Consider the following 14,756-nt stretch of genomic DNA (forward strand, 5'->3'; position numbering starts at 1 on the left):
CCGAAACGCTGTGTTAACAACAAACAAGATGAGGACAAATATCTGTCAAATGTAAATAATGTACATAGTTCCTCGTCTCTTAAATATAGAACTACATATTAATCTAGTCTCTGTCCTTTGACCTGTCCAGCATAGGAGGTCCTACAAGGAGTTTGTTTTCCACGGGCATAGTTGTCATGGTCATTGAGGCAAACAAACCACCACACTGCAACAAAGACTGGACCTTGTGGTGGTGATATATGTCTGTAAGAATTATACACATACTATATATATATATAAAGGGTGAAAACCCCCTTTGATCATGAACGACCACAGGATTGCACCTAGAAAGTTCCCTTCTGAGGCACAAGTCCAGGCAAGGTTGTTTATGGAAGACCAGCAGTTGCCCGTGCATACCAGCCTCCCCTCTCCATGCCACCGATGTTATCCAAAAGGAAAACAACTTTGTTGTTAATAATAAACAATTATTAACTTCCTAATCTCCATTTTCTTCTTTTAAATAGATATAAACTATATGCTTTATATACACCTATTGTTTCAAGATAATTTCATTCCCCCAAAATATTAGGTATTGAACCAGTATTTTCTTGGATGCAACCAGCCCTTCACGAGGTTAACATACCCTTTAATTAAACTCTTACTTAAAGAACAGGTAAGGGTTTGTGACAGGAGAAGCATCCTGCTGTAAAACAATGCTTCAATATTAAGTATTTATTTAATCCAACTAGCATGGAAAAGTGAGCATAAAAATGAATGAAAATATATATGATATGCTTCCATTTGATTTTCATCTCCTAAATTCCACTCAAGAAGGTATTGGTCAACCGGAGGCAATGGCAAAAAAGAGATTTCTCTAAATTGTTACACTGAGGGATTGAACTTTAAATCACAGAGTTGCAAAACACAGTTCATCATTATATCATACACATAACTCAGACATTTTTATCAGAAACAGCAATACTCTGATTTCATGAGTACAGAATAAAGATTGAGCTAACTACAACAAAACATATCATCATCATCATCATTTAACATTTGTTTTTCACACTGGGATGGGTTGTTGGATGGTTTCACAGGAACTGGTAAGGTCAGAGGCTACACCAGGTTCCATAATCTGTTTTGGCTTGGTTTCTATGGTTGGGTGCCCTTTCTAATGCCAACCACTCCACAGAGTGTACTGGGTGCTTTTTATGTGGCACTATCACCATTGCTTTTTAAGTGGCACCACCACCAATGCCTTTTTATGTGGCACTGGCACCCACACCAATGCTTTTTATGTGGTACCATCACCCACACCAATGCTTTTTACATGGCACCTTGATTTTAGAATCTCAATTCTGTTGTGGTGGGCAGGTCTTCTCAAGTACAGCAATGTGCATGCATGGATGTTTGTGTCTCCTTGTCTTGACATCATGCAATAATTATAAACATGCTTCAACATATATGCAATATTATTCCATTCCAATCCTCTATGGAAACATGTCTGGGCATGGAAAAATATTACTTTGCTTGGAAACAGGTGATGATTGGTGACAGGAAGTGCATCCAGCCATTGAAAGATCTGTTTAAACAAATTGCATTTGAGCCATGTAAGAATGGAAAAGTACACAATGGCTTGCGAAGACCTGTTGGGGTAAGCGAAAGCAAAATCGTGATGGCACCTGTATCAATAAATCACTAAGAGCACCATCCGAGGGTGATCATTGCCAGAGCACCAGCTGTCTGGCTTTCGTGCCGGTGGCACGTAAAAGCACCCACTACACTCTCTGAGTGGTTGGCGTTAGGAAGGGCATCCAGCTGTAGAAACTCTGCCAAATCAGATTGAAGCCTGGTGTAGCCATCTGGTTCACCAGTCCTCAGTCAAATCGTCCAACCCATGCTAGCATGGAAAGCGGACGTTAAACGATGATGATGATTTGTAGCAGAAATTGTATTTCATTTGTTAAAGTATTTTTTGTTTACATGAATTTTTTACTTTTATTCCAGGCTGATCTACCTCTTCTTGAAGATCTTGTATTTGTAGGTATGTTTCATTTACACGCTCTTCTACCTCCTCCTCTCCTCCCCTCCTCTTTTTCCACCTCTTCCTCCCCCACAGCAAACGATCTCAGATCAGGTCAGTTGCTATGCAAGTACATCTCTGTATTTATACTAGTTCTCTTTTATTATTATTTCTTGGCTTGAGAAGGGAAAAAAATAAGACAGAAGAATAGGAATAAATGGGTAGGAGTTGCTTTGTGTTGTGCTGCACCTGGAAACAAAAAGAGCAATTTATGACTCAAATCTATAGCTGATTACCATGTCAGCCATTATAATGAACCCAGCTGGCAGTAAGTGATTTGGAATAGGCTTCTCATGATCCTGTGTTTGCAATGAAAGAACAGTATGTACAAGCTGGTCTAGGAGAGGATATAAGATACTTCCTGACTGTTACAGTATTCTGTTCAAGTTCTTGATTAAAGAAATGGTTTCACAACTTTAATTTTCACAACACTTTTTTGAATAATTAAAATTATGCACTTTGATTTTACTTCACACTATATGGTAACAAATGCACACACATTTTATTTACATGTTTGGAAATGTTTATATTTCCAGGAAATCCTCTTGAAGAATCGCATTCAGCTGCAGGAGACTGGAGAGATTTGGTGGCCAAGAAACTACCAAAACTTAAGAAACTTGATGGTTTGTGCTGTTTTTATTTTCAAAATCCTTTTAAATTCTTTGCTTAACATTACAGGGATATTCAAAAATAAGTTAGGGGAAGCTCCTGTAGCAAGTCAAATCTACAACAGGACTTATATTCTTGTATTCTTATATTCTCAGCTGAAGACATTTTACCTCACTTACAATTCTAATGTTTTTGGAGATGAACATCACAAAATTTTATTTACTATTCCTATAAAATATAGAATTTATCTGTCTCAATGAAAGAAACCATCATAACTTCTCTGTTCATGGCTTAGTGAAAGGTGAAAGGTATTGTTCATGAAACTTTTGCAAGAATGCAATGTTGGTTAGAGGAAAGCAAGGAGTTATCCTTATACAAGAAACCTGAATGCAGTAGAGTGATGATGATGATGATGGTGGTGGTGGTGGTGGTGGTGGTGGTGGTGGTGGTGTTGGTGGCAGCGGCGGCGGCGACGGTGACGACGACGACGATGACGATGATGATGCTGACACTGCCATTGTTGTTTGTACAACTGACATGCTCTGATTTCTATAATTTCAGTAGATTATGACTGAGTTTCTTTACCTTTACCAAAATTACTCTATGCTTTTTTTTTTCTTTCAACAGGGGTCCCTATTATTCGAATGGAAGAAGAAGAATGAAAACAGACAATGTTCATTACTTCACAAAAGTGGTTATACAAGTGCATTTTTCATTTTCCATCTTTTTTTTTTTCAATTTTTTTCTTTTATTTATAATTTCTATGAAATTAAAATACAAAGACAGTATTGGTAAAAAGAATGTAACACCATAGTTACCTATTGACCTAACATATATATGTATTTGTATATGTGTGCGTGTATGTGTGTGTACACACATATAAACATACACATACATACACATGAATTTACCAATGAGAGGAAAAGTACGCAACACATATAGTAAAGTTTATATCAAAAGCTAAGAATTCTCTTTGCTGTATCTTCTGAGTCTCATATCCATTCTTTTTACTGAGGTACTCAGAGAAGTGATAAATGAAAAGCTCAGCTTTGAACAAATAAATGCTCACATTTATGTGTGAATGAATAACTTATAAATATTCAAGTTAATATTTCTTTCTCTCTTCCAAAGCTACTTAAAACTGTCTTTGATCTTACTTGATTTTTTTCTAAATATAACATTCATTTTGTCTCTTTGGGTATATGACTGCCTTGCTCTACTGGGACATAGTTACATGTCTTGAAGACTTTGTCTTCATGCTAAGTATCCAAGTATAACAGTTAATATATACCTGATACCACAACTTAACAAAGCATGCATCATCTATACAATGCCCCTTATACTCTTAGGAACATAAGTATTGGAAGGTGGATTATTGAATTTATGGGTCTGAGTCACAGACACAATACAGAGCCACAGATGAGAAACAAACTGTGGACCCATATTGGTTTTAAATGTTAGCACAAGGCCAACAACTTTAAGGAGTGAGTAATTCAATTACATCAACCCCAGTGTTCAACTGATACTTATTTTATCAACCCTGAACAAATGAAAGGTGAAGTCAGCATCGGCGAAATTTGAACTCAGAACGTAAACACAGATAAAATGCTGCAAAGCATTTTGTACTGCATGCTAACAATTCTGCCAGCTTGCTGCCTTTGACTGTGCACCCATATTAAAAAGTTGTTTGTAAAGTTGAAAATAAGCAAAGCTAATCTTTTCATGTACTACTGAGGTCAGCTTAGCTAACACTTAATTCTGGTTTCTATAGCATTAACCAGATAAGAGAAAAATCTTCTTTCCTCTTGATTAGAATATTATAGATAACTAACACTCTTCAGTTTGGCAATGCTACCACTACTTATATTGATGAATTATACTTGTTTTGTGGTACCAGGTGAAGTGGGCTATCAACTCTTTAACATTTAAACCAACCATATCCAGCCCAAATATTCTACCTGTTTTATGTTCAAACCAGCCAGACCTGGACTCTCATACCTATCCTACAATGTCATTCTAAAAATATACAGTCACATCATCAAAATCTCAAAGTTACAGGAAAATGCATAATTAATTAAAAGTGTTGTGATTAAATACATTTGATAAAGTAATCTGAATGTTAAAGGGACAAGAGCTAAATGCCTTAAATGCCTTCATTAGAGATGCAGTAAAATATTTGTGGCAGGATATAAACTCTAAATTCCTCAGTTCATTCTCCCCTCAACCCAGGGATATGCAATGCTTTCTTAAATGTATCTGACATATATGTAAAATAGAACCAGCCTATTCTGTACTTCTGCCAAAAATTATATATATATATATATATATATATATATATTACAAATAAAAGGGTAAAGGAATATTAATTTTTTAATAAATTAATAATTAATAATTTTTATCAAGCACTTCCGTGAAGAACTTATTTAAAAGTTCTTATAAATTTATAAACATAGTTAAGGGATCAGCAACAGTTGCTTCACCACATACCAAAGTTCAGAAATAGCAGCTAAAGTGCTAAAGCTCCAACAGATAGCTTTAGCACTTTAGCTGCTATTTCTGAACTTCGGTATGTGGTGAAGCAACTGTTGCTGATCCCTTAACTATGTTTATATATATATATATATGTATTTATTCAAGTATGAATGAGAAGCAGCCCTAGGGATATAAACCATATTGAACACACATACAAAACACATATCTCGAGTATGTGTGTTTGATATTGTTTATATGTATTTATATAAATATCAATTATAAGTATAAACATATTTCTATAAATATTATATTGATAGAGACAAAGGCATCTATACATCTTTATTTGCATTTCATGCTGCGTTTCATATTGCTTTGTCCTTCAACAGTTGCAGTAATAAATCAGTCTTTCTATGAGAAGACATTGCTAACCCCTCAATCAACCTTTCTCTATTTCTGGAAAAAGGAAAACTCTGAGTGGTCCACCCACAGCCCCTCGCATGGTACAGTATAACCAATTTGAAGAAAGTGAGAATAAGAGAGAAAGAAAGTGAAATCAACCTTAGTACTTAACTGATTCTTTAATTATCGACCTCAGAAGCATGGAAAATAAAGTTGACTTTGACAAGATTTGGACACAAAATATAAAGAACCAGAATAAAAACAAGGCTTTGCTGATTATATTGATATAGACATATATTTCTAATTAATTTTAAACTTTTACATTATTTCCAATGCAATAAAGGCTAAAAAAATTTATACATCTTTATTTGCATCTTTATTTGCATTTTTGTACATAAAAATGTACAAAAACTAAAATCAATAGAGAAAAAAATTTTTGATGATGTAATCACTTTTAAGGTAACACAATTAAAGCAAGTCAATGCAAGTCAATTAGATATTTGTCATTTCAATTCATCCTATTATGATTCAAATTTTACATTTCCCTATCAATTTTATAAATATTTGGAGACAATAATGGAAAGAAGTTTATAATGAAAGAATAAAATTGAAATAAAGATATCAGTATCCAGTATATTTTTGCCTTAATATTATTCATTGTTGATATATTATTCTGTATAATATTTATTGTTAATTGCACTGTTATTTCCTATTTGCTTACCCCTAAAAAGTATGAGAAATAACACTTACCGACCAAAATTTTGTTACACAGGGTTATTCATCAATCAGGACTTTGATGTAGCCTTGTTTTTTGGTTGTGACTGAGCATAGTAATGCACCAGCTCCAGCATCTGATTCTCAGAAGAGGAGGGGTTGATAAAAAAAGTTAAACTTGTTATCTTCAGTTTGGTTTCCATGTCTCTCCTCACCTGTTCTCAGGAATGTTGGGTAATGACTAAAAGAGTAAGATTGTGAATACAAGCATCAGAAATGGGGGTTCTCTAAAGGATTTTTGATTAATGTTATTCTACAGGGTGCGTAGCACAGAGTTCAATTCTGTTTCCATGCCTCTCCTCACTTGCGGTCAAGAATGTTGGGTAATGATTAAAAGAGTAAGATTGTGAATACAAGTATCACAAATGGACTTCCTCTGAAGGATCTTAGAGTAATGTTACTCTACAGGGTGTGTATCACAGAGATCAGGGTGTCTCTCCAGGGTGTGTTACTACTTCTCTGCATTGAGAGGTTATTACTATGGCACTATAGATATGCAATTAGAATGTCACAGGAAGTAATCACAGTAATCTTAAAGCCAAGCCACCAGCAAACCTGTATATCTGCATCATGAGATCATTTTGAAAGAACAACAAAAAAAGAAAAAAACACTTTGGAATATAACTAACAAAGCTTTTTTTTTTCTTCTATATATATGTTTAAAAACTGTTGAATAAAATTAGTTCCCAAAGGGCATATAAGATTAGAATCTATCATGTTCAACAATAAAAAGAATAAGATTTCAGATAAAAGTAAAATGGAAGACAGTCTCAATTTCGATGTTTTATTCTGCAAAACTTCAATTTAACATTGAAAGCAATTTATAACTTTTATAACTAAACCTTCTAAGATGAGCCCTATGAGAGAGCCTCAACATGTAAATTTGATGTGCCTCCTTAAAAAATATATATGATATAGTTTTAAATACCTTCAAAAAAGCAAGAATGGTCACAGCTGGAATACCTTTGATTATAAGTTCTGGTCAATCTGGGGCTACAGAATTCAAATTTAGCATGGCCAATGAAAACTGTCATTATTATTATTATTATTATTATTATTATTATTAGTGAGAAAGCAGTGAAGCCATCAAACTGACACTGCTGTAAAATATATGAAGCCCATTATACCCATCATGACTACCCGTCTGATAAGGGTACACCAGGCACATGCACCACAACCATATGTGCACGACATGGTGATCTCATATCAAGATAAACAGCGCATGACCTCGCAGGTGGGGCCCAGTTAGAATTTTTTTCAGGTCGAGTAGCCCATCCCGCTCAAAAGGTCCCTGAATAAGGTTTGTTTAAGGATGCTGAGCAAAACACCCATGTTTCGAAAGGTGAATTATTCAAACCCCAAAGAATTCCTCTCAATACATGACTATGATGTTCCCCCCACTACTTCTGCTCATGATCAGAGATGCACATATCGTCAGCCACCAAGGGACATGCTCAACTGGTTAAGGTCAAACAACAGACAAGCAAATCTGTGGTATTAAGCAGAATATTTGCTGTAGCCCATCTTTTATACCAAGACAAAACAATGTACATGATAACACTTCCAATCAATTAAGATCAGAAGCCATGAGAGCCACTACCTGGTACTGCATCCGGGCATTTATTATTATTATTATTATTATTATTATTATTATTATTATTATTATTATTATTATTATTATCATTATTAACAAATAGTAGTCTGCCTTGAAAAGAGCAATTAGGTTTAGAAAGGCATTAGCAATAGAAAGAAATAGAATAGAGGGTAACTCAGTTAGAAACTTATAAAGTGCATTGCAACCAATGTGTGATGACGAGATTGACTTTGGATCAATTCTTCAATGCTAAACATGAAGGCTGCATTGTCAGAGCTAAGGTGCATGCTCTAAAAAAACAAGGGAATGAAAACTGCTCGACAGGTCCAAGTAGCAGAGGCACAACATGGCAACAAAACCACAATTCAGTCTTTGGTGGACTAAAATAGGTGCTTGGTACTCAAGCCTGAGCAGATGTGTGCAGCACTTCATTCAACTGCCTGGGATGAATAGCAGTCCAGAACACAAGATGAGCTTCAGTGCCTACCTCAATGGTATGCCACAACTCTCAGCAAGGGGAATGGAGCATTGTGAAAGGCTAATAACAGCTGCAGAAATATTGGATGCAATAATGGGTTGCACGGAAGTGGGTGGTGCAAATCACCTGGTTTGGATGGTCTGCTCTACGAGCTTTACTTTTACATGCCAGACTTGTTTAGCAGCCTCTTAGCAGATATCTGCCACAACTGACAGCAAAACAGGAGAATTCCTTATGCTGTGAGTTGAGGAACAGTGACACTGCTCAGAAAGGACCCAAACAAGGGGGATCAAATAGAAAGTTCTAACACTGCTGAATGCAGAATTCAAAATTTTGGCCAAGACATTAGCAAAGAGGTTGGTGCTTGCCATCAAGGAACTGATTGGTGATGCATGAACATGTGCCATTCCAAGCAGATCTATTCAGGACAAACTCCACCTCATGTGATACATCATAGATAGGGTGGGTAAAGAAGCTGGCATGGGCAAAAAAGCTGGCATGGGCAAAGATGCTGGCATGGGTAAAGAAACCTTCAATACTTGGTGGCTGTTCTCTTAGCAGTTTTGGTCCCGTTTTCCATGGTTGGATCACCACAATGCACAGTAAGATCTGCTTGGTAGTTTGGGTGAATGGTTGCCTTTCCAAACCATTCATCATCATGCGCTCTGTCTGTCAAAGGGTTTCTACTCTCGCCTCTTTTGCATGCACTGGCTCTTCAGTCACTACTATGGAAATTGAAGCATTGAGAGACAACTCAGACATGACAGAACAGATAACCAATATATGATGAAAAGTCAGTTAAACATACACATATTTACAGGCAGTAGTTTTGTGATACCAAGCCAAGGTAGACTTTCACAGCTGTCAAAAGAGAAAGAAATGCAAGCAAAATATCATCTGAGACATGATTGCAGCCAGAATAAAAGGTTAGGAACTGGACACATAAATCCACAAGTCAGCAATGCTGTGTGCATCTCAGACAAGCCTGGCTGACAGCACATCTATGCCTGTAGAGTTTATCTCAAACTGGTAATGCCCCTCTGGTAGCACTGTCAGGCCAAGGATTTCTAGAAATTATCCATAGGCCCTAGCTTGAAAGTCCTTTAGAGCAAACCAGCTAATTGATTCGTGTCAATACCCAGAGTCTCCCCAAGAACATCATCAAACTTGCCCACCACCATCCCTCTATAGAACACCAGAGTGGAATTTCCACTAACCACATTACCCAACTGACAGGGGACTATGAGTGTCTGACAACATTCTAGATGCGAGGCACTCTGCTTCAGTCTACACTTGATCCTGACTTATGGAAACATATAATGCCACTGAGATTTTCTATTCTATTTTTCTCTTACTCTATCTCTTTCACCTACAAATTCTTATTGTCTCCCTCACTTTCTATTGTTTATTCGCTATCTTTTTTACTTACCTATGCTGATTCTCGCTTTCTCTCTCTCTCTCTCTCCCTCTCTCTCCCTCTCTCTCTCTCTCCCTCTCTCTCTCTATCTATCTCTTTCTTTTACCACATAGACAGATACACACACATGAATATGACTACATAACTAACTCTCACTTACATACACATGGTCTGCTCCTATTATCTCAAACATGGTTTTAACACACCTTTTATTGCCACATGATCCTGGTATCTGATTAGCTTTGACCTTCGCACTGATTGTAATAACCCTTGTCACATGATTCAGTTACTTGTATGTAGCAGAGTTCTAAAAAAATTAGATGATCATGATTTTATAGGCTATTTTCAGCCTATCAGATTGCTTTGTGTTTGGCACACGTATTTTTATGAATGTCTTCTTGAGCCTTAGTTGTTTTCTAAAAATTAAATGGTCAAAAGGATGGCAACAAGATTCAACACAATATAAATTTTGTAACCATCAGACCAACACATACATATCAACATCTACCACACAAAAAAGCAGAGAATGTCTCACCAACACATTTGTTTGCATATACATGCACACAAACCAAAAATATAACTTTTATTCTGTTATATATAAACTCTTATTAACTATTGCTAATAAGCCATAATTATTTGTGAACTATTTTTGTCATGAACATATTTGAACTATTATGCTAGAAATACACTGTTTATTTTCTGACAGCAATATTCTACAAACAACTTTACACTAGAATACTTGATGATCAATATATTACATGGATGAATTATCATTCATTTGCCTCTAATTTTATTTTTGTAAATGCTGTGTCCCATGTATTTATTCTGGTACACTGATTGTTTGCTGCAATCTTTGTTACCATTCTTTTACACTGAATATTATACTCTGGATTTTATGTAATTCAGTCAATCATATTAGCATTATTAAATAATTTTGATATTAGTCCTAGTCTCCTTGTCATTTCTCATTTATTTCCATTACGACCATTCCAATACAAGGCATGCAAAATAGCTCTGCAAAATAAGGTTAGTATGCAGTTTAGTGTTGTAAAAAGTGAAAGTAAATTGTGCTGAAAATTACAATAGTGACATCCAATAATTTTATCTAGTTATGTAATAATATCTTCTCATGAGCATTTCTGAAATAGCAGCTGAGTTACACTGCTACAACATATTATAATAGGTATATCCAACGACACCGGTAAAAAGCCACAAGGACACATTTGATATCTGATGGGTGGACTTCCTAAGTTAGTTTAGGCCACATATATATTACTCTTTTACTTGTTTCAGTCATTTGACTGCGGCCATGCTGGAGCACCGCCTTTAGTCGAGCAAATCAACCCCAGGACTTATTCTTTGTAAGCCTAGTACTTATTCCATCGGTCCCTTTTGCCAAACCGCTAAGTTACGGGGACCTAAACACACCAGCATCGGTTGTCAAGCGATGTTGGGGGGACAAACACAGACACACATACATATATATATATACATATATACGACAGGCTTCTTTCAGTTTCCATCTACCAAATCCACTCACAAGGCTTTGGTCGACCTGAGGCTATAGTAGAAGACACTTGCCCAAGGTGCCACGCAGTGGGAATGAACCCGGAACCATGTGGTTGGTAAGCAAGCAGCTTACCACACAGCCACTCCTGCGCCTATGATTAGTTAACCATTCTTTAAATTTTGTTCATCCAATGATGTGAGAATCTATACACAGACTATCAATGAGCATAGATGCATGCTAAGAAGAAATTCAAGTAACAATGCTCAAGATTTGCTTTGTTTATATCATGTCTGTATGAACATATGTAGCAAAACAGATTCAGAGATCATGAAAAAGTTGTATGTACTTTCTATACATCATTTTCATACTCTATATAAATATAATAAAATTATGGAACTTCACTGCTGTTACATACAGTTTCTCTTGCAATTTACTTTCTTAACATCACCAACTGATCTTTGGGTATCTCTTGTGGAGATCCATTTTGTTGCAAGATTTGGGCAAAGTCACTTGTTTCAGGATATCTTCCACAACTTTCCCAGTTGTTTTAGAGGTCCTGTAAAGAATCAAGGGAACTACTTTCCATCGTGACTAAATGACAAAAGTACCCAAAAGTTAATTCCAAACAACTATACAAAAAGGAAATAAATAAATAAACCAATATGTATATTTGTTTTCCAATATCCAAAAATAAAAATGGAAAACGAGGAACAAGGAAAGAAAAAGAAAGATAAAAAGAGAAAGAAAGAAAAGAAAACCAATAAAAGAAGAAAGAAAAACGGGAAAACATTAATTAACACCAAGTGCCTCAATTGGTTGCACACCACAAGGTTCAATGGAACCTTTTGAAGCAAGCCAACATGCTTGTGGCATTACCACAGGCGATGGTAAAGCTAAGGTGTTGGAACAACCAAGTACCCTCATGGGCACCACCTGACACCTTGGTATGGCAAGCCACCAATGATAACAAGAACTTTGCTGTTAGTGGCCCAGCCCCTTCAAATGTCTCAAATGCCACAGGCTGGAGGAGACTGTTCACTGACAGGTCCTGATACTTAAGGGTTTTGTTCTGTTTTGCTATGGAAGCAGTGACCCTTCATTCATTGCAGCATCCAGCATGTGGGAGGGAGCAAAACTGTCCTGGATGAGGCATCTACCCCTTACCCAGGGACAAAGGGTAAGACCATCTGGTCTCTTCCCATCACTTTTGGATAATCCTGCCAGCTCCAGAACTGAGGGGATATTAACCTGAACCAGAGCCCACTTAATGACTAAGTATAAAAAAATCTTGGTGAGGCTCAATTACCTCAAGGTTTTTTAAAAGTTGCTCAATGGTAGCCATCTTAGATTGAAAGATGGACTCAAAAGCTCAGTCATAACTGGGGGGTCCAAGAGAGCACCATGCTGATGAAGAAGGAATCATGATAGAGGGGAAGAAGTCTGTAAAAAGGTTTACAGCCTGCTGATGTGAAGCTGGATGGTTGAGGATTCTGAGCTTGCATTTGGAACTGTTAACACTAAGGCCTCTAGGACCATGTTCCTCAATCATCATTCTCACAGTTGCAAGGACCTTATTGGAAGAGCCCCCTAAACAAGCATTATCAATATACCAAACGTTCAAGTCCAGGTCAGTTCCCATCTTGGTAACATCATCAATACCCAGTGCAAATAGAGCAGGTCCATATGGGTCACCCTGTTAGACCCCAAAGTCAAATGGGATGAGGTAGTCACCATGCATGTTAACCGTAATTCAGACATCTTGTGTAGATACGACGATTCATACATATAATATTATCAGAAAATGTATGATATAGCAATAAATGCTTTATTGATTCTCTTATAAATACTTAATAACCCACAGCTTTAAAAAAAAAAAAAATTCACATTAAATCTAAATTTATTCCATAAGGTGTCAACGTTTTTGTTCCACAATAACAACCTGATCAACAAAGTTCAATTGATTCAGTTACAGTAGAACAAGCCACTATTGTATGACAAAAATTTTGACACTTCAAGAAATAAATTTAAACTGAAAGAGAGTGTAATAGCTTTGTGTGTTATTAAATGGTTTGAATGGGTCTTCCCTGATGTAGTTACTTCATTTCTTTTTATCAAATTGCAAGTACAGCTCAGAAATTTTCAAATATTAACTTTAAAAACTAAGTAACACAGATTGAAACTTCTTAAGTCAATATGTTGAACATTTTTCTTCCCAGCAATCTAAACGAAAATAAAGTATATGTTGTGGTTACTTCCTCCTTCTAAAGGAAAATAAACGAAAATGTTCGAAAATGTAACGGCATAGTCACGACAGGAACGTCTTTGATATGGCTAATCTAATTGTGTAAATATTAATGTCTATCTGTTAGCTTTATAACGTTAACCTTTCGTCCACTTAGGAATGTGGAAATAGAAATAAAGTAGATTGAAAGTGTAAGCATTTTTATCACAGACCAGGACAGATAACAGCATTTATAGTAGACCTCAGTGTCGCTCTTTGCAGTAACCAAATTGGCCGTGTCCTTCCCTTTAAGGAATATACCTTTAGCAATAGCAAATACGTATATAAAGTTGTTAACTGGTGCGGTCCGCGAACCCTTCACACCTCGCGCTACGTCACTGTCAGTAATGGTTTCAAATTATGGTACAAGGCCAGCAGTTTTGTGGGGAAGTGGTTTATCGATTTTTCCGATGCCAGTGCTAAATTGGTACTCATTTTATTGATCCCAAAAGGATGGAAGATAAAATCGAGCTCGGCGGCATCAGAACTCAGCCTCTATCAGTAATATCCGTTCAAAATACTTCATTCGCAAAATGTGACCCTAATGCAATTTGTCTTTTCTTTCCTGTCAACACAATACCGCCGATGGGATTCGAACCATCGAGCTTTTAGTCAGTGATCAAGTGTCTGATCTAATGAGCCAATGACGAATCCATTCGTTTTGCTTATTGTTTCAACCGAAACTGCTGCTTATTCATGACGTCATTCTTGATTGTCGTCTGCAGCCGCCGACTCTCAATCTTGGCGTTTTATTAACTTTTTATCTTGGTGAATGAACGACTTACTTTACCGTGAATTAACATAATATGAAGAAAAAGTTTAAACTACCCGCTTCTGATGAATTTGACTGGGTATGAATTTTATTGCTTATTGTTTTTATAATTAAAAAAGAAATGTCAAAAAAAAGGGAAAGATTTGCAGAAGAGAGGAAAGAGAAAGAATGAGTTTTAGGGAATCACGGTTTTTTTTTGTTGTTTTTTTTTTTGTATTTATTTCAGTTGTTTTTCAATTGGCTGATTCTATAACATTTCTATTCATTCTCCTTTATTAATTGAAACAGCTGTAAGGGATGATGATTAACCTGCTGTTAATAATAAACAATTTTTAACTTCCCAGTGTCCATTTTCTTTTTCTTCTTATATATATATATATATATATAT

The 14,756-nt window shown here is 36.1% G+C and overlaps 2 protein-coding genes across 8 annotated transcripts in view; both read left to right on the top strand.

Moving 5' to 3' along the window:
• Nucleotides 1-6,176, top strand: part of LOC106883632 (dynein axonemal light chain 1) — a 27,156-nt gene extending 20,980 nt beyond the window's left edge. For 4 of the 7 annotated variants that reach the window (XM_014934728.2, XM_052972713.1, XM_052972715.1 and 1 more), the window contains 3 exons: nt 1,987-2,023; nt 2,599-2,685; nt 3,299-6,176. In XM_014934728.2, coding sequence (XP_014790214.1) covers nt 1,987-2,023; nt 2,599-2,685; nt 3,299-3,333 — 159 coding nt within the window. In that variant the 3' untranslated portion in view covers nt 3,334-6,176. Of the gene's footprint in view, nt 1-1,986; nt 2,024-2,598; nt 2,686-3,298 lie in introns of those variants that run through there. The other 3 variants (XM_014934726.2, XM_014934727.2, XM_052972712.1) reach the window with 3 other exon arrangements.
• Nucleotides 6,177-14,297: 8,121 nt separating this feature from the next.
• LOC128249369 (uncharacterized) overlaps nt 14,298-14,756 on the top strand; it is an 18,342-nt gene continuing 17,883 nt past the window's right edge. The window contains exon 1 of the mRNA XM_052972716.1: nt 14,298-14,447. Within this exon, the coding sequence (XP_052828676.1) occupies nt 14,403-14,447 (45 nt within the window). The 5' untranslated portion in view covers nt 14,298-14,402. The remainder of the gene's footprint in view (nt 14,448-14,756) is intronic.

The sequence above is a fragment of the Octopus bimaculoides genome, chromosome 14, assembly GCF_001194135.2.
Source record: "Octopus bimaculoides isolate UCB-OBI-ISO-001 chromosome 14, ASM119413v2, whole genome shotgun sequence".
Lineage (NCBI taxonomy): Eukaryota > Metazoa > Mollusca > Cephalopoda > Octopoda > Octopodidae > Octopus > Octopus bimaculoides.